We start from the raw sequence: 19,234 nt of genomic DNA, 5'->3' as shown, positions 1-19,234 counted from the left end.
TGCCATATGATTTAATTAATAAATACATAGAGAATGCCAGAAACATGTTACAGATGTTCATTTTAAAGTACCAACTATGGCAAAAGGAAAAGCATTTTTAAAAGTCTTTCCCTACTATTTAAATAATTATTTTATTTTTATTAGCATACAAAGAATTGGGTTTCATTATAGCATTCTTCAAACACATGTGCTCTTCCCACATCCACCATAATAATCTGAAATATACATTTGTAAGGTGCTTTCTCCTTTTAACACATAGCAAGAAGCTGGTTTTCTGTTTGTTTGCTTGCTTGCTTGATTGGTTGGTTGGTTTTGCTTTTTCCTGTTTTTAAAACAGGTATCATGTAGCCCAGGCTGGCTCAACTTACTGTGTGGTTCAAAACAACCTTAGGCTTCAAATTCTCTTGTCTCCACTTTCTGAGTGTTGGGATTAGAGGTGTGCACCACCACATCCAGTTTTTACACACTGCTGGGGTTCCAACCCGGAGCCTCCTTCATGCTAGGCAAGCACGCTGCCAAGTGTGAACTGTTTCCCCAAGTGTAAAAGGCTGTTTTACACAGCAACATCTGCTTGGCAAACTCTAAGAGCTGGCAACCCCTTTTCCTCTGGGTCTAGAGGCTTGTCCACCCACATGCAGCACCCTTTCACTCTTGATTGCAAAAGGCCAACTCTGTCCCCAGCTCTAGCTTTGCTCCTTTGGTCTGACCCCCATGTCTGCCTGGGCTCTGCCGAAGAGCAGTTAGCATGTGGGGAAGTGGTCACATGACCGTGACCAGCACAGGACATGTCAAGCAGCCAGGATGTCTCATACAGAGATGTTTGAGGAATCTGTGCAATGGGAGGTTCTGTGACAGGAAGAATGGAGGGCTGGGCAGGCAATGTTCCTCCCCCTTGAACCATACAATGTGGTCTCCCTGCCTACCATTTCCAAATGCTTCCAATAAATGTTGCAATGGAGAGAAGGACCCATGACTAAAGATAAAAGTAGAAATATACTGTTCTAGATAAACCCAGAGAATGGGAGAAGAGAAAAATTCCTATCTACTAAGTACTTACCATGTGCTGAGTAAGTTTTAAGTATCTTAATGTTATTGTTTATAACCCCCAGTGTGCATGTGCATGTGCATGTGTACACACACACACACACACACACACATCCTGTATAAGATAGAAAACCAATCCATTTTAGAGCACAGAAAACTGAGGTCCAAAGAAGGGAGTCTCCATAACCAGCAGGAGATAAGAAGCATACCATGGTTTTAGGGCAAGAACCATCCGTCTCTAGAAGTCTGCCATTTCCCAACCTTCTCTCTCCTGCTTCCCTCTCCTTCATCTCATTCTGTTTTAAGCCTTCTCTCAGTCATTTGCAATCACAAATCAGTTAACTCATTATTAGTCAAGGTGAATGAACCTTTGTTGATTTAATGATATTCATTTAATAGGGAGTCATTGTTGGGCATCAGATAGGTGCCTAGTTCTAGGCAGGTTCCCCAAATACCAGAGCAAGGCCTCTATTAGCAAGACTCTCAGTAACTGTTGAAAAGACAGAAACCTAAAATATGTCTGTACCAGAAACAATATGGGCCAGGAATCAGAGGTAAGGGATGGGTACTGTCATCCTCACTACAAGTATTCAAGATGTCTAATGTAGACATTTTTTTAATCACACAATGCAATTTAATCATCACAATGCAATGGTTCCTATTGCCTTCAGCATTATTCATGCATTGGAGAAGGGAAAAGCTCAGATACCAGAGCGGGTCACCCTTCCAATTCCTGCTTGGCCCTCAGTGGAGACAGGACTATTCCAGGAGGTAAGGTACACAAGAGCTCATCAGATTTCTTCATTTTATTACCCCTGAGCAATAATTTGACTTGAAATACATTTAGACATTAAGGAAAATCTGACTCTTAGGAGTAATTCTACCGTTGGCCTCCCCCACTTACATGCCCCTGTCCTTGGCTACAGAGAGATATTGCTCCACTGTGATTTCCTGCACATCCCCACCTCCTTGTGTTTGTAGTTAAAATGAAATGGGATCACTGTACTTACCTCACTCTCACTTTCTAATCCCATAATAACCCACCGACTTCATCTCTAGTGACAGTGGCCAGACGGGTTAATAGCCAGGCACGGTCATCAATACCCCTGCTCTCATTCCTTATCGATTACCTCACACCAGTCTTTTCTTGCCCACTTCCTATTTTCCCTTGAGCAACCCCGCTTCCAAGCCCTCCTCCTCCAAAGCCTTTCAGAATCTAAGCAGTAAAAATAACTGTCATGTGATAATATGCCATTAAGGAGGGCAAAGGCATAGCACAGAGCAAACATTGGCATGTATGATTATATGCAAATGTCACTGAAAAGCAAAGGAAGTTGAGTGTAATCCTCGAAATAGCAAAAAAACACACAAAAAAAATGTTGTCAAACTATGTGAATTATCCCAGATCTGAAAATTAGATATTTATAATTTTATAAATAATATTGAATTGAATAATACTGAATACTGAATAATATAATAATTCAAATAAGAGAAAAATCACAAAAGGCTTCTCTTGTTATGACAAAGGTAGCAAGAAATTGGGACAGTGTTGTGAGGCATGGTTGAGTAAATCACAGGCCATTACAAATAATCACGATGAAATCTGAGTCACAGCATGAAAATGTTATGGGTATATTAAGTCAAAAATAACATAATTGGATATTCAGTATATTTTAAAAAATCTGTGGGATCATGGGTAATGTTTTAAGACACTATTAGATGTTACAATGTTGTCTTTATCTTAAAAAAGAAATACGCAGGAAAGCAGGAGATGAGTCACTGCCAGACAATTGTCGCCATACAAGAGTATGATGATTGTTGACTTAATGTTGTTCATTTATTAGGGAGTCATTTGTTGAGGGTCGAACAGGTGCCTGTTTTGAACAGGTTCCCCGAATGCCAGGGCATGACCTCTATCAGCAAGGCTCTCGGTAACTGTTGAGGAGAAAGACTGAAACCCATAAAAGAGAACCTGAAATCTGTCTGTACCAGAAACAATACAGGGCCAGGAACCATGTCAGGTGGCTAACTATGAATACAGATGTGAAGTCTTGTCCCGGTTTAGTTATTAATGTTGATCACTTCCAAAATTAAAATTAATCTCTGGGATGGTTAGTGTCAACTGTCAATTTGACATGGTCTAGAGACATCTGGGAGACAGGCCTCTGGACATGCTTCTGGAGGCGTGGGGGAATCTTGGCTGTGTTAATTAAGTGGGAAGAGCCTACTGTGGTTGGCATCATTCCCTAGTTGGGATCCTAGACTGTGTAAGTGAGGGAAGGGAGCTGAGCAGCAGCAGGCATTCCTCACTCTTTGCTTCCTGACTGGAAATACAATGCAACCACCCAGTGTCAACCAGGAACAACCTTAAAGTCTCAGGGAAGTTCCTTGGCTATCCTTAGAAACCAAACCACTTCAGAAACCACCAAAATCACGTACGTGGCTATTATAAAGACACACAAATGTGACTCTCTCTTGAGAAGCTCACACCCAACACTTGGGTGTGTCTTATCCTTTCCCTGACTGACCCTCTCTAACTCTGAGTGCCCCGTGGTAAGTAAGCCTTATTGACATCTCTTTCTAATAAACTCCAATTTTACTTCACAGAGACTCCTGAAATCTTTTTCTGCAGCCAAGTCACAAATCCTGTCTTCACCAGAGTAAAAGTCTCTGGAAAGAACCCTTCAGGCTACTCCAGGCAGCAGCATGAAGCTGTCTCTCCAGCCCTTGCCCTGCTGACACTGATAGTCTTGTCAGCAAGCCATACTCCGATTTTACACGATTGGTGAGTGTGGAAAGATGCCAAGAACTGGAACTTTGGATTTGCAGCACTGTAAAGGGACAGGAACTATCAGGAGGAAGTGATCTTAATGGAGTCACACAAGCAGTGGAGGAAGTGATCTTAATGGAGTCACACAAGCAGTTGTCCAGTGTTGAAACAAGGGACCTTTACACCCTTGACTTCTCGGTGTAGGGAAGTAGAGAAGAACCTGAAGACTTCTCATTTAAAATCAGAAATCGCCGCGCGGTGGTGGCGCACGCCTTTAATCCCAGCACTCGGGAGGCAGAGGCAGGCGGATCTCTGTGAGTTCGAGGCCAGCCTGGTCTACAGCGCAAGATCCAGGAAAGGCGCAAAGCTACACAGAGAAACCCTGTCTCGAAAAACCAAAAAAATAAAATAAAATAAAATAAAATCAGAAATCACTGGTGTCCTGTTGACCACACTGAGACCTGCTGAGGCCCTATTTCTGCAGGCACAGGACCCATGGTCAGAGCCATTCATCTTCATAAGCACCCTGAGGTAGGTAGGGTGGAGTTTCCATATGTACATGCCTCTGTGTATATGTGTGTGCATGTATGAGTGTGTGTGTGTGTGTGTGTGCGTGCGTGCGTGTGTGTGTGTGTATGTGTGTGTGTGTGTTTGATGCTTATGGATGTTACAGTATTGTATTTATAAAAGAACAAAATACATACTTATTTTCATAAACTGTGCATGCCACAACTGTGCATGCCACAGGGTTTCTCATGCTGTCTTGGTAAGTGTGCAGCCCTGTGGCTCTGAGGCCACCTGCCCTGACTTGCCATCTTCACCATCATGTGTCATCATTCTGAACTTTAGCTCTTTGCTTACAAATATTAACCCCCCTCACCCTTCCTCCCAGTGCCTAACAATCACCATCCTATTTTCCATCTCTATGAATCTGATTACTCTAGGCCTTGTGTGAGCAGAATCATCTGGTATCTGTCCTTTTAAGTTACTTTTTATTGCATTTATCATCATGCCCCCAAGGTTCATTCACATACAACATGTGCCAGAATTCCCTTTCTCTTCAAGCAGAATAGCGTTCCATAGTAGAAAGACCCAGTAAGATAGATGTTCCCTTCTGTTCTGTTCTGTTCTGTTCTGTTCTGTTCTGTTCTGTTCTGCTCTGTTTTGTTTTGTTTAGAGTCAGGGTCTCATGTAGCCCAACTTGGCCTTGAACCCTAGATATCTGTGGTGGTTTGAATGAGAATGCCCCATAGACTCAGGCATTTGAACACTTAGTTCCCAGTAGGTGGTGCTGTTTGTGGAGGTCTAGAAGACACGGCCTTGCTGGAGCAAGTGCAACACTAGGCACTGGGTTTGCGGTTTCAAAGCCTCGTACCATTCCCACTTCACTCTCTCTGCCTTCTGCTGTGGTTCAAGATAGGCGCTCTCAGCTTGATGCTCCAGTTGCCACGTCTGCTGTCTCCCAGCCATGATGGGCCCCTTTCCCTCTGGAATTGTAAGCCCAAATAAACCCTTTCTTCTGAAGGTTGACTTGGTCCTGTGTTTTATCACAGCAACAGAAAGGTAACTAATACAGGAGCTAAAACTGGCCGTGAACTAATCTTCCTGCCTGTACCTCCCAGCTGTTGAGCTTGCAGGGGTACATTATTTCTCCCAGTTTTATTCAGTGCCATGGATGGAACACAGGGATCCATGCATGATCCAAGCACACTCTACCAACAGAGCTACATCCCTATCCAAGATGGACAGTTTTAAGAGGTTATATTGCTGTCTGTCTGGATCGCTGTCAGACCATCCTTGTTACTACCACAATTCTAATCCCAAGCTCAAGTCTGAGAAGTGGTCTCATCCCCAGGTCTCAGGTTGGTTCATCACTTACTTATAACACAATCTCAAGTGGCCGTTTGTTTGGGAACCTGCCAAGGCTTTTAGTCTGTCTCCCAGAGTCTGGATGGTTCTTGTTCTCTCCTCCCAAGACCATGTGCTCATTGTTTGCTGAGTTTAACCCACTTGTCCAGATACCAATATCTTGTCAGGATCCAAGCTAAAAGACGCCTGCCTCAAGGGCTTATCTATGGCTATACCTTTGTCCGCTCCATCCTCCCTTTCCAGTGGACCCTGCACAGGGGAGGCAGACTTTCAGCCTTGGCCCACCTTCCAGTCACCCTTCATCAGATACTGCTCTGCAGTTTCCCTTCAAGCGACAGGTGGAAGACAGAGCCTGGCAGACACAGGTCCAGACCCACTTACAGCCAGAGAGAGTTCCTTCCTTGGGTGATGACCCCCGTGAACCTGGTCAGGCGCCGGGCATCCACTTCAATCCACTGATGGAGGTCGTTCCTGCCGGCACACCAAGCCCCATCATAAAAGTCGTTTTCATTAATGCCTGCCTGGAAAGAAGAGAGGGGAGTTCAGAAAGACCTTGGGTTGAAGATGACGAAGACAGATCTTTTCTCGGGACCGAGGAAGAAGAGAGGACAGGAGAAGGGCACAAGGGAGAAAAAGAAGAAAAAGCACTGCACCGTCAACTCTGTATTCTAAACCATGGGAGGAAGTTGCCAAGTATTAACAAGTTGGGAATATCTCAGTACAGCATGTCTTCTCCTTGGCCAGTGTGAAAGACTAAATTTAATGAGCTCCTCCTATCCCTTATCCATTCAACACACAAAACCCCATCTCCTAGGTATCCGCCATGGTGGTGGGCAACACTGATTGTCAGATCAATTGACAAGATCTAGAATCCACTACTAGACAAAACCCTGGGCGTGTCTGTGAGGGAGTTTCTAGATCGGGTTAACCGGGATTGGAAGATTCACCCTGAATGTGGGCAGTGCCATTTCTGGGCTAGTGTCCCAGACGGAATGAAAGGAAAAAGTACGGGACACCAGCGTTCCTCACTCTCTTCTTCCTGGCTGTGACGCAAAGCGACCCACTGCCTCACACTCCGGATGCCATGTCTTCCCACCTTGACGGACTGAACCCTCAAACCGCGGGACAAGATAGACGCTTTCTTCCGGAAGTTGCTTTTGTCAGGCATTTTGTCCCAGCAACGAGCAGAGCCGTTCATCCACCCACCCACACACCAGGTGCTGGGGAACCTCACCACCCAGGCAGCGAGAAATAGACAGCTACAAGAACTGGAGCGCCAGGAGGCAGGTGCTATTCAGGGACTCTGAGCAAACTGCCATGGGAGCGTTTAAGGACAGTTCAACTGAGTCCCTGAGATCATCCAGAGAATCCCCAAAGACAAGAGCAGCATGGAGCTGGCCCCGGAGTGTAAGCACTGACAAGTGAGTACCTATCTATGACTGTTTAACCTGTCTGATGTGTTCACCATTGCTCACTAGTATGGATGAAACATTTTGTATTTGCATTTCCAAGGCAGGTCACATTTTTGCTCTGAAATTATCCCTACACTCTCACCATTTAAAGAGATAGTTCCTTGACATAATTTTTTAAAAATTAAGGATATTTAAGTCAAGTGAAGCCTTCCAGTTTACTAAGACTGAGTCTGCATGAATTCTGTTTTATTTTTCTGTGATTTTTCTATGATTATAGCCAGCTACAAGAAAGTATGAATCTTAGAAAGACAGGTCATCTCGGGCTGAAGAGACAGCTCAGTGGTTAAAAGCACCAGCTACTCTTGCAGAGGACCAGAATTGGGTTTCCACAGCCCTTGTCAGGCAGTTCACGACTGCCTGTAACTCCAGCTCCAAGGGATCTGATGCCTTCTTCTGGTTTCCACAGGCACCTATACCCATGTGCACATTGCCTACACACACAAAAAATAATAATAATAATAATAATAATAATAAAATAAAAACAAAATGGATCTTTTAAAGAAAATAATAGGTCAGTTCATCATCTCTATCTCTCCCATCCTCTTTATCTTTGAGTACCTTTTAGTGAACTTTTAGGAATAGCCTGGCTTCTAATGAGCTACAGAAGGTGAAGTCCAGGGCATAGCTATGTACACACTGGGCCCTGAGTCCCATTCGCAGAACCTACACCAGTCACCACATGAGCTAACATGCTGTCTTAATTAGGTTTCTTTTGCTACAATAAAACACTGTCACCAAAAGCAACTTGGGCAGAAAGGGGTTTATTTCAGCTTACAACTCTCAGATCACACTCCATCACTGGCAGAAGTCAAAGCAGGAACCTGGAGGCAGGAACCTGGAGGCAGGAACTGAAGCAGAGACCACGGAGGAGTGCTGCTTACTGGCTTGCTCCTCATGGCTTGCTCAACCCAATTGCTTATACCACTCACTCTCACCTTCCCATGGTTGGCATCACCCTCTGTAGGCTGGGCCTTCCACATCAGTCATCAATCAAGAAAATGTCCTACAGACTTGCCTACGGGCCAGTCTTATGGGGGCATTTTCTCCATTAGGATTTCCTATTCCCAGATATGTCTAGGTTTGTGACAAACTGACAAAAGCCAACCATCACAGCAGCCTCTTATCAGGACCAAAATTGGCCCATGCATCCCTAGTGGGTCCTGACACCACCCTCAATGACCTCTGAGGCAAATGGTAGAATGCAGACAACACACCATCATAAACAAAGCACTGCCATCTCAAGTGAAGGTGAGTTTCAGAACCTCCTAGTCAATATCCTCCAAAAGCAAGCTTTAAATCAAGATGGCATGGTGATATCTGTGATGGTGGTAGCTCTGTAGGCTCTGTCCCCTAAAATCATCAGGAAAAGCTTGCACTTCACTGTGTTTCCAACGGCTCCAGGTACTGATGTAGGTTAATCATTAAGAAACCTGGTGCCTGCTGCATGGCATCTTGGTTTCTAGCCCTGAGAGACAGCAGGGAGGCGAGATGCCAGCCCTCGGGCTATAATTATACAGCCACTTCCTCTCTACAGTGGAAGGCAATTATCCTCCTAATGACAGAGATTTTCAGCACATTAATGACCTACAATGTCACAACTTGTGCCCTCTCAAGAAACTAGAACATGCACTTATGTTGGTGTTGTGGTTCCCCTGTTCTTGTAAAAGCACTGGAGACTGCCCTTTAGAGCTCCATTCATCTAGGAGCTGAAACCTTTCCTGAACCTCTGCAAAGCAGCAAGGATAAGAGGTGAAAGGCATGTGTACCTAATCCCCAAGTACTAGAGCAGGCTGAAGGCTGAAGGCACACATGGCACCACGGTGACAGCCACCACACAGATGCTGGCAGAGAGTGTGCTCCAAGGATGCACCACAGGCCTTGAGTCCCAGCTGACATCCCAGGATTTGCATGGATGCTCTGGGCCTTGGTTTTCAGGTATCTGTCAATGTGGGGGCCATCATCCTTTCTCCATCAATGCCCGTCACCAAGTGTGGGTTCAAATAATGAATGCTCATTCAGGACTGAGGCGATGATTCAGTTGGTAAAGTGTAAGGACCCGAGTTCCATCTCCAGAAGCCACGTAAAAGCTGGTCACGGTGTGTCTGTAACTCTAGTGCTTAGGGTAAAGGTAGAGATAGGCAGATTCCCTGGAAATCAATGGCCAGCCCATTCAGCCAATTAGTAAGTGCTGGGTTCAGTGAGAGACCCTGTCTGAAAGCATACAGTGGAGAGTAATAGAGGAAGACACCTGCACAGTTAACCACCAACCTCTACACACACACACACACACACACACACACACACACACACACACACACACATACACACATACACCAAAACAAAACAGTGTTCCATAAATGTTAGTTGTCAGAGTTTTTAAAGCAGAAAAATTTTGGCTGGCTAGCACTGACAACAGGTAGACATGTGAGTGCTTTGTGAATTATTTCACATTTTACAGGACCCTGGAAATTATGCCACTCTTCCAGTTCACTGCCTGTCATGATTTTATCCAACTTAAAACATCCAGGCAATGGCTATGAACTCAGAAGAAAGGAGATTGGTGATCTAAGGTTCTCAACAGGCGTCCACGCTACCCTTCTGAGAATAATGTGGCATTGTCTGGTGTCACTGGAGGTTGTTACATCCAGGGGAAAGGATGTCGCTCAACACCTGCAATGCATAGAACATCTGCTACACAAAGAGCTGCCTGTATAAAACGAAGCCACAGGTCTTGGACTCTGCTCAAAGGTGAGGCCAATGAGCATTGAGTGTTGTGCCGGCTTGGATGTCTACACTGTAGAATCCTAGAAGCCAGGGCTGTCTAAATGCCCTGCCCCCACCCCAGCATCAGCTGACCAGGGCTGTCTAAATGCCCTGCCCCGCCCCCAGCATCAGCTGACCAGGGCATGGAAATACAATGAAAGTTCCTGTTTTTATCAGCCCAGAGATACTGTTTCTGCTGCCAATCTCAGTTCGTTCTAGGCACAACAGCCAGTCAATTAAACAGATGGGGGGAGGGGGGCACGGGGGTGGTTTCCGGCTGGTGGAGATGACTCACTGGGAAATTATAGCCATCTCTGCAAAAATCAATTAGGAACTTAAAAAGCAAGCATCCAGAGAGGTCACCAAATTATTCCTCAGGGTAATAAACAGTATTAGTGAAATGCCTCTGAGAAACCAGAAAATGAGAACATCCATCCCTGTGTTTAAGACACTAAGGGGAGCTGACTAGAGGGCTGAGGAGCAAAATCTACAAAATCCAAAGACCCAGGTTCAAATCCTAGGCCCCACAGGGCAGAGAAAGAAAACTGACTCCTTCAAGTTGCCCACTGACTTATGCTTACCTCCCCATGCATTAACTAATAAATGTAATTTTAGAAAGAAAACTAAAAATAAAGAAGTTAGGGAAATAATTGATACATTTGAGAAATTTATCAATTAGAAGTTATTTAAATAAAAGATTTGATTCTTTCAAGGATAAGTGAATTTGAAAGACACCATTAACCCGGTGTGATTCCACCATGACAGCATTTTCAAGGCACTTAACAGACTCAGTTTTGTGACGGTTAAATGTGGCTGGAGGTCCGTAACAAAGACACCACCTCACAGGATCCACTTAAGAAGTCAGATAATGCATCTGCCTCAAGGGGCTGGGGCAAACATTTTGGGTTTCCTTTGTCCTTCCTTCAAAAACCCTCCAAACAAAACAACATACAAAACACAGCTTTAGTCTCTGGTAAAATTCAAAGTCATTTGTGTTCCCTAGATCACAACACATAAAGACAGCGCCGGGGGCGGGAGTCCTTGGTGACGGGAGTCCTTGGTGACAGGAGTCCTTGGTGACAGGAGACAGGACTCACTGGCAGCGCTCCACGGAGAACCCAGCCCCAGACACGCTCAGGGAAGCACAGGTGTCTTGAAGGAGAGGTGGGCTGACTTCCCAATGGGCATGAGGAACCAACATGGTTTTCCCCAGCTACACAGGCAACTGGAAAATTGTTTCCATGGGGGGAAAAGTCATGAAGCCTGGATATGCGGATCCCAGGGCCAGGAGGAAAAGTATGACAGGTTTCAGGGAACGTCAACACCCAGGGGAGTGAGACAGTCAACTCCATTCTTCTCATCCTTGACAGCTGGACTTAGGACCTAACAAAAACCACCGCGGGTGTAACACGGAACAGAAAAGTGCTTTAGGAAACTGTAATGGATGTCTCGAGAAGGAGCCCTCAATTGCATAATGCAAGAACAGGATACTTTCTAGAAGAAGTAAGGAGCAAGAAGGCACTCTTGATCATGAGGAATGTAACTGAATTTTAGACGCAAAAACTTAAAATGAGGAAGTTGAGGAAATCTCATAGAAAGTAAACAGTACACAAAAATAGAGAGTTGGAGGGGGAAAAATTAAAGCAGAGAAAGAAATCTAAAATAATTTTAGGGGGGAAAAAACCTACTGAATAAAAATTATAAGATAATTTTCCAGATCTGAAAGGCTTCAGTGTCTAAAAACCTAAGAACACAATGAATAATCTAAAGCATGTCACCATCACACTTCATAACGTCAGAGACAGAAGATGCTAGAAGCCACCAAAGAGGAAACAAATGCATAAAAAGCAAAGAAAAGGATGGCTGCGGAGACATCCGTCAATAAAGTACTTGTCAGGCAATCAGTGTGACCTGAGTTCAAGCCACAGAACCCCACATAAAAAGCTGGGCAGGGTGGTGTGAGCTTGTAACCCCAGCTCTGCAGCGGTGGGGACAGGTGGATCCCTGGGCTCTTGGGCCAGCCAGTTTGGCTGAATCAGCAAGTTCCAGGTTCAGTGAGATACCCTGTCTCAAAATATGAGGTGGAGAGCAGAGGGGTATAGCATGAATCTTAAAAAGTCTTATTAATAAAACAAACCCGGGCCAGGTATTGAGGTGAACACTGGAAGATCAGAGAAACAGAACAAGCCACAGCTAACCTCACCTGGCCAACTTCTCAGCTGGTCTTGTTTCCTCAGACTGGAAGCCTCTGTGTCCTCATATCCGAATGGCTCTCAGCTGAACTGTGCTGCTCAAAACCTAAAAGCTTAACCAGGTCAAATGCTTCTAGTTTCTGGTCTTCACACCTTATATACCTTTCTGCTTTCTGCCTCACTCCCTGGGATTAAAGGCTTGCTTTCTGGGATTAAAGGTATGTGTCACCATGCCTGACTGTTTCCAGTGTAGCCATGAACTCACAAAGATCCAGAGGGATTTCTGCCTCTGGAATGCTAAGATTAAAGGTGTGAGTGCCACCATTTTCTAGCCTTTATATCTAGTGACTGTTCCGTCTCTGACCCCAGATAAGTTTATTAGGGTGCACAATATTTGGGGGAACACAATACCACAACATTTCCCCTTATTTTGTCTAAAATTAAAAAAAGCTTATAACTAATACAAGAAAAGCTGTCCAATAAGTATATACAATATATACACAGTCAAGATTACATTAACGATGTCTAGTCCATTAACATTTGACAGATTCAGATAAAAAACTCCATTATATATATTAACAATGTCCAGTCCAGTAACATTTGATAAACTCAGACAAAAAATTTTTCATTACTTATCCTATTTAAAACAAGTAATTCAGTAATCTACCTTTTGTCATTTTTATATCTTCCTCTTTTTCTTTTTACAGTAGATTCAGTGATCTACCCATTTATCCTATTATTTCTTTATCATTTTTCTCAGAGTAGATTTGATGATCTACTTCACATCTATAGAGGGGGAAACATCTGATATCAACCTCTGGCTTCCACATACATGCACACACACATCCATGCACACACACATGCATGCACATACATGAACAAAAACAAAGAATACCGAGCAAAGATGCTAACAGAATCCTCAACAGCAGTATTTACAAAAATGAAGAGAATGTAACTTTAAAAGGCTGACTCCTCTAAAGATTTCTCATCCGAGAATTTTAGCCTCCGATCAACAATCAATCCATTGTGATGAAATAATAAGCACACTTTTAGATTCATCAGTGTAAGAAAAAAAATATTACCACCCATTTTCAAGACAAAATTGTCTTAAGTTTAGGTTCAATGACAGATGAACAAAATACTCTGGACCCTGTTAACACCAGTTAGTTTAGCTGCCCCCACCCAAACTAGGAATTTAGCATAAAGCATTATCAGTACAGCCAAGTTCCCCTAATGTTAGGTCTCACCATACACCTAAAAGCCTGCAAATGTGACGAGGTCATATACCTGAAAAGCTTTCAAATAAACAGGACGAAATAGATAAGCCTGGGCACAATCTGTCAAGAAATAGACAAACGTAAGTGACAGGTGATTAAGATTGTACCCCAACCCATGACCCAGCCAATGAGGAAAAGGAGGATGAGACCTGCATTCAGGATCATAAAAAAGTCTTCTCTGAACTCAGTGCCATTCGATCTGGGTTGTCACTCAGTCTTGTAAAATAAACTTCCTCACATTTGCTACCCTGGATCTCCGGTGCTTGTTAGTATAAGTGTGTGTTGGGGGGGGTGGTCTTTGATCCTCACAATCCTCTCCCCCCAAATTTTACTACTCATGCACCATTTCCATGAAATTACTAGAGAATGTTGTTAGACAAAAATTATACTGCCATCACGGGTCTGGGAGAAAGGAACTGAAACCAATTGCCCATCAGAGAGCTGTATTAGGAGAGTTACTAGCCCCTTGCTACAGGCGGTGAGATGGGGTCCTTCAGTTCCACAGCACAGAGGGAATCTCAGGCTATTACAGGTTTTCAGCATGGAAGAGAATTCTCAGAAAGATGAAGTCTCATGATAGTAGCTATCCAGATGAGTCAGTGGACCATCCAGGGCTCCTGGAAAGATGTCTACAGAAACACAGCGAGCAAAAGCTAGCTGAAAATCACTCACAACCTCAGCTTTGTAGAGAAGTATGTTGAAGCCATTTCGAAGACTCAGCCTTGGTGCCAAGGGGAGGAGGGGCCTTTTCCATAATATACAACATTCTATAAGAGGTCAAGAAATTAATAAAATGAACTTTCATGGCCTAGAATTACCATATTCATCGGCTCAGTAGGAAGTAATACTTTAATACTCGCCATAAAAAGGAAAATGTTTAATATAGATCTACTAAAAACTTAAGACCATGGGGCCAGCAAGATGGCTCAGCAGGCAAGAGCACTTGCTGAGCAAGCCTGCTAACCTGAATTTCATGCCAGCAACCCACGGCAGAAGGAGAGAACCATCTTCCAGAAGCTGTCCTCTGACCTCCACATGTGAGCCAGTACACACACACACACACACACACACACATAATAATATTTAAATAAAATTGAGACACCACTTTATTGAATGCATGAAGAGGGGGTATGTGTTGACCATATTCATAAATACTAAGGAAGTAATAAATGTGAGTGCACAGGAGGTCCGGCAGCGTCTAAGGGATAAAAATAAGGGACAGTCTCATCTTCCATAGCCAGCATCCCAAAGGCACAGCCAAAGACTATAAATTAAGACTTAGCAATATGTACATATTATTTATTAGTACTTAAATTCCCCCAAGAACAATTAAAAGCCTTTGACAGTTGTTGCCCATCCGGAGTGCTGGTGGCAGTCAGGGGCGGGGTGAAGCTCGGGATTTGCGGACAGACGCCGACTTCTATGTTACTGTTGTTATTCTCTCAACATTGATTTCTGTATCTTGATTTTAACACTGATCTTTAAAAATGCATGTTCAGTTTTAAAAGCACACAAAAGGTCCACAGAAGTTGGGTGTGAAAGAGGGAACGGCTCCTTCATTTTCTTTCATTTCCGGGGTCTCCAGAACACCTCCTACAGGCCTGGCATCATGTGGAGTGCTTGGCTTGGTGGCTTTTATGGAAAGCAACTCGCTCTTTGGAATGAAATCACTGAGCTGCATCTCCCACTATCCTCAGCCACCTCTGTGAGGAAACATCTGGAAGCAAATTAAAAAGTCATAGCCAAATGACTGTAGCCATTTAGCAATTCTAAGATAACAGACTTACAGCTGTTATTCAGCAGGCATGGCCCAGGGCTATTTATCCACAAACACAGAGTAAAATAAGAGTTACATTTTAAAGTAGTTTTGAGGGAGAGAAAAAATGAAAAGAAATGGTGGCTGGCCAGGTTCCCAACAAGTTACTACCTTTAGTGATGGGTAAGGGATAGCCTGAGAGTGCTGGCAGGCCCTCCGATTAGGGGAGCTTAGTAGTTTTTCTGAAGCTGTAATGTGGAGTGACTGTCTGTCTTCTATCAACCTCTGCAACAAACCCCAGACTACCTTGATAAACCCATAAAACTGTTCAGGTACCCGAGGCTGGAGAGATGGCTCAGCAGTTAAGAGCACTTGCTGTTCTTAATACCCAGTTCCCAGAACCCATCTTCTTACAGGCTTGCAACTGCCTGCAACTCTAGCTCCAGGGGGACCCGATGCCCCCTTTTCTCCTCTGAGGTCACCTTCACACATGTAGCATACACAGAAACACAGATATAAAAAAATAAAGGTAAATCTCTAAAAAAAAAATAATAAACCAAAATCTTTTCAGGTGTCCATAAACAAAGCATTCTGCACAATCCAAACCTTGGTCTTTAAAGTCAATTAGAAAAACAGGGCTTGCTGATTTTGAGGCCACTTTGAAAACTCAAAACCAATGTTTGAATTATTCCCCTGCAGCAGTCAAGGAAGCCAGTAAACAGCCAGGGACTGAAACTGAAAACATAGCAGAAGAAAAATCTATTAAATGTACTATTAACATGTATTGTTTTTGAAAATGAGGAAAGAGAGGAAAGATGTTAATTGAAAAAAAATGAAAGAATGTTCACTTTCTAATTCAAGGCAACTAAAATCGCAGAACTGCTTTGGTCATTATAGCTGCATGTGCATGAAATAAGTTTAATTCTCAAACAGAGCCATCATCAAGACTGAATGAGCTCCCCGTGCCCCATCAAGGCAGCATAGCATGAGCAGCCTCAGGATCCACACAGCCCAAGCTCCAGCTTCATCACCTGCTCCATCTCCAAGTAGAGTAGTCTTTTCCTTCCTTCCTTCCTTCCTTCCTTCCTTCCTTCCTTCCTTCCTTCCTTCCTTCCTTCCTTCCTTCTTTCTTGCCTTCGTTTCTCTCTCTCTCTCTCTCTCTCTCTCTCTCTCTCTCTCTCTCTCTCTCTCTCTCTCTCTCTCTTCTTTTTTGGGTTTTTGGAGACAGGGTTTCTCTATGTAACAGCCCTGGCTGTCTGGAACTCACTCTGTAGACCAGGCTGGCCTCAAACTCACAGAGATCCGCCTGCTTCTGCCTCCCTTCTGAAGTGATGGGATTAAAGGCTTGTGCCACCACCACCTAGCTGTAGAGTAGTCTTAACACTGGAATTATTGGACCCTGGGTCCTGGCAGCCCTACCAACAAAGACTCAGCCAACCATCCTCAATAACCTGATGAAAGAGACAAAACACGTAGAAAAGCAGAGAGACAGCCACAGTCGTTTACTGTGGCACATTGGGAAAGGGGACAAATAAGGAGGTCCACTGTCCTAGCTTCATTTCTGTTGCTGTGATAAAATATCATTTCAGCTTACAATTCCTGGTTACAGATACCATTGTGGGGAAGTCAAGGCAGGAACTTCAAACAACTAGTCCCATGACTTCCAGAGTCAAGAGCAGAGAGAAATAAATGTATTCATGCTCACTGACTTGATTGCTTGTGCTCGGCTGAATTTCTCCATCCTTGTAAGGTTCAGAACCTCCTGCCTAGGAAATGGAGCCACCCACAGTGGGCTGGGCCTTCCCACATTAATTAACTTAATTAAACCAAACACCCACAGACACGGTATAGGCCAGCTGACCCTATGTAAACAATCCCTCATTTAGAGTCTCTATCAGGTGATTCTAGTTTATGTCAAGTTGACAAATACAGGTAACCATAACCTCCAGTGACCACCTCAAGTCTGTCTTTGGGGTCCTGATATGATGTTTAAAGTTTAAACAGAGGGCAAGAGCTATGCATAACTAAGCGGTCTTGGTCAAGTTGTAGTTTCAACCATCATTAACCCATGGTTGTCCGGGCTCCAGCCTTTTCCTCAAGATGGTCTGACATGTTGTCTTAACTTTGTGAAATCTCTTCCTGGGAGACAAATTCCCCCTCTGGCTGGCACCAGGCTTTGGTCTTTTACTTCTCCCAGCTTGACTCTGCTGGGAAATGTCCAGTTTCTTTTGGTCCACTGTCTCAATGGTCATGACATCCAAAGGGAAGGGTATAAGGGTCTCTTTAGGGTTATCTTCATTCCTTCCGGCATAGTTACAGTCTGTCTGTAGAATGGAATTGAAATAGAATCCCCAGAAGACTGCTGGGTGGCTACACATTCCTTGGGTTAAATAATCTACAGACTGCCCATCATGGAAAGGAAGCTACTGGGGGAGTGAACCAAATTCACTCCATTTTCTAGCTGAACCAGCTGCAGCCTCTGACTAAATTTACTTTATGATGCAGCCCAACTGTCCTGTCAACAGGAGAGCTTGGTCCATTTAGTCTGTTGACAAGTGCTCTTTCAATGACTCATCAACATGGCTGAGACATTCTATTTTTGGATTTTGCTTTTCCTTTAGCTACAGACCCATTTCTTTGCTTGAAGTTCATCTTTCCTATACATTTCAAAGATCCACATCTCTTTCAGTTAAGCTGATGTAACTTAATTCTCTATATTGTTTAGAAAGTCCCTATGGGCTCCCTATTCTGCACAGTGATGAAATCATTATTTCTATTTCTCTCTACCTCTCCTCTTGTTCTGTCAAGGTCTAATTTCATCCATTACATTTTTCTTAGCATCTGCTTTTATATTGGCTTTCATTTTTAACTGACACAATAAACAGTGTGCGACTATGGGGTAGAGCATGACAGCTCAATGCAAATATATAACGTGTGAAGACTGGATCTGGGCAATGGCATGTCTAAAACCTCACAAGTCATTAGTTTTTACCAGGAACATTTGAAAACCCTTTCTACATGCTATTTTAAAATATTCAATTAATTGCTGCTGACCTCAGTCACCCTACTTTGCTGTAGAATGTGTTCATAATGGAAGCTAGCTCCTCTCTCCTCCTCTTCTTTCCTTCCTCCTCCCCTCCTCCTTTTCTTCAGACAGGATCTTATTTGGCCCAGAATGGCCTCTAGCAGCTCCTGTCTTCACAATTGGAAGTTGCTTCTGCTATTGCTCATTTTTAAGATTTATTTTATGACTATATGAGTGCTTGAGTGCATGTGTGTACCATGTACATGCAGATGTCCTCAGAGACCAGAAAAGGGACCTCAGATCCCCTGGAACTGGAGTTGGGACAATGGTCGTGAGCTTCCTGGCATGGGTGCTGGGAGCCAAACTCAGGTCCTCTGCAAGAGCAGTGAGCACTTTTCACCAATGAGCACTTCTCCTTCCGCCCCCCCCCCATTTATTCTTCTCCTCCTCATATAGTGAAGGCTGGCCCTGAACTCACTGTGTAGCCAAAAATGACCTTGAACCCCTAATCCTCCTGTCTCCACCTCCCAGATCTGGGATCCCAGGTGTGTGCTATGGTGCCCAACTACAACAGACACTTCTTTGGAAGAAAATAAGAAGTGTGTGGCCATCCTTAGGATAAGTACTCATTTTGAATTTTCCAAGGGAGTCATCATCAGTTCCGTTATTACCAGAAAAATCCAAATACCCCAAATTCCAGTGTTTTGGCACCTCACACTGTGTCCCAGATTGCTGCTTGAAGCCAGATGCACAATAAAGTCCCTTTACGGGAAGAGACAGGATGGCATCCCTTGACTCGGAAATTATCCTCACTGGGATTATTTTTGCCTTTGCAGGCCCCAGTACACAGCAGCCCCCACTGCACAGCAGCCCCCAGGACAAGTCAGCCCCAGTACACAGCAGCCCCCACTGCACAGCAGCCCCCAGGACAAGGCAGCCCCAGTACACAGCAGTCCCAGTACACAGCAGCCCCCAGTAAGGGCTTACACAGTCGCAGTAAGTCTCATGTAGCCAACCCATAACCAGAAACCAACAGAAGCCGAGCACCATGAGACTGAGTTAGGGC

General features: G+C 44.1%; 1 protein-coding gene across 1 annotated transcript in view; it reads right to left on the bottom strand.

Moving 5' to 3' along the window:
- The window catches only part of Cpxm2 (carboxypeptidase X, M14 family member 2), a 113,378-nt gene that overhangs the window by 63,283 nt on the left and 30,861 nt on the right, over positions 1 to 19,234 (bottom strand). Inside the window, exon 4 of the mRNA XM_052714768.1 lies at positions 6,065 to 6,204. Within this exon, the coding sequence (XP_052570728.1) occupies positions 6,065 to 6,204 (140 nt within the window). The remainder of the gene's footprint in view (positions 1 to 6,064; positions 6,205 to 19,234) is intronic.

This window comes from Peromyscus californicus, unplaced genomic scaffold (genome assembly GCF_007827085.1).
Source record: "Peromyscus californicus insignis strain IS unplaced genomic scaffold, ASM782708v3 Scaffold_4__1_contigs__length_199733344, whole genome shotgun sequence".
In the NCBI taxonomy this organism is placed as follows: domain Eukaryota; kingdom Metazoa; phylum Chordata; class Mammalia; order Rodentia; family Cricetidae; genus Peromyscus; species Peromyscus californicus.
This window is presented reverse-complemented; position numbering and strand designations above follow the sequence as displayed.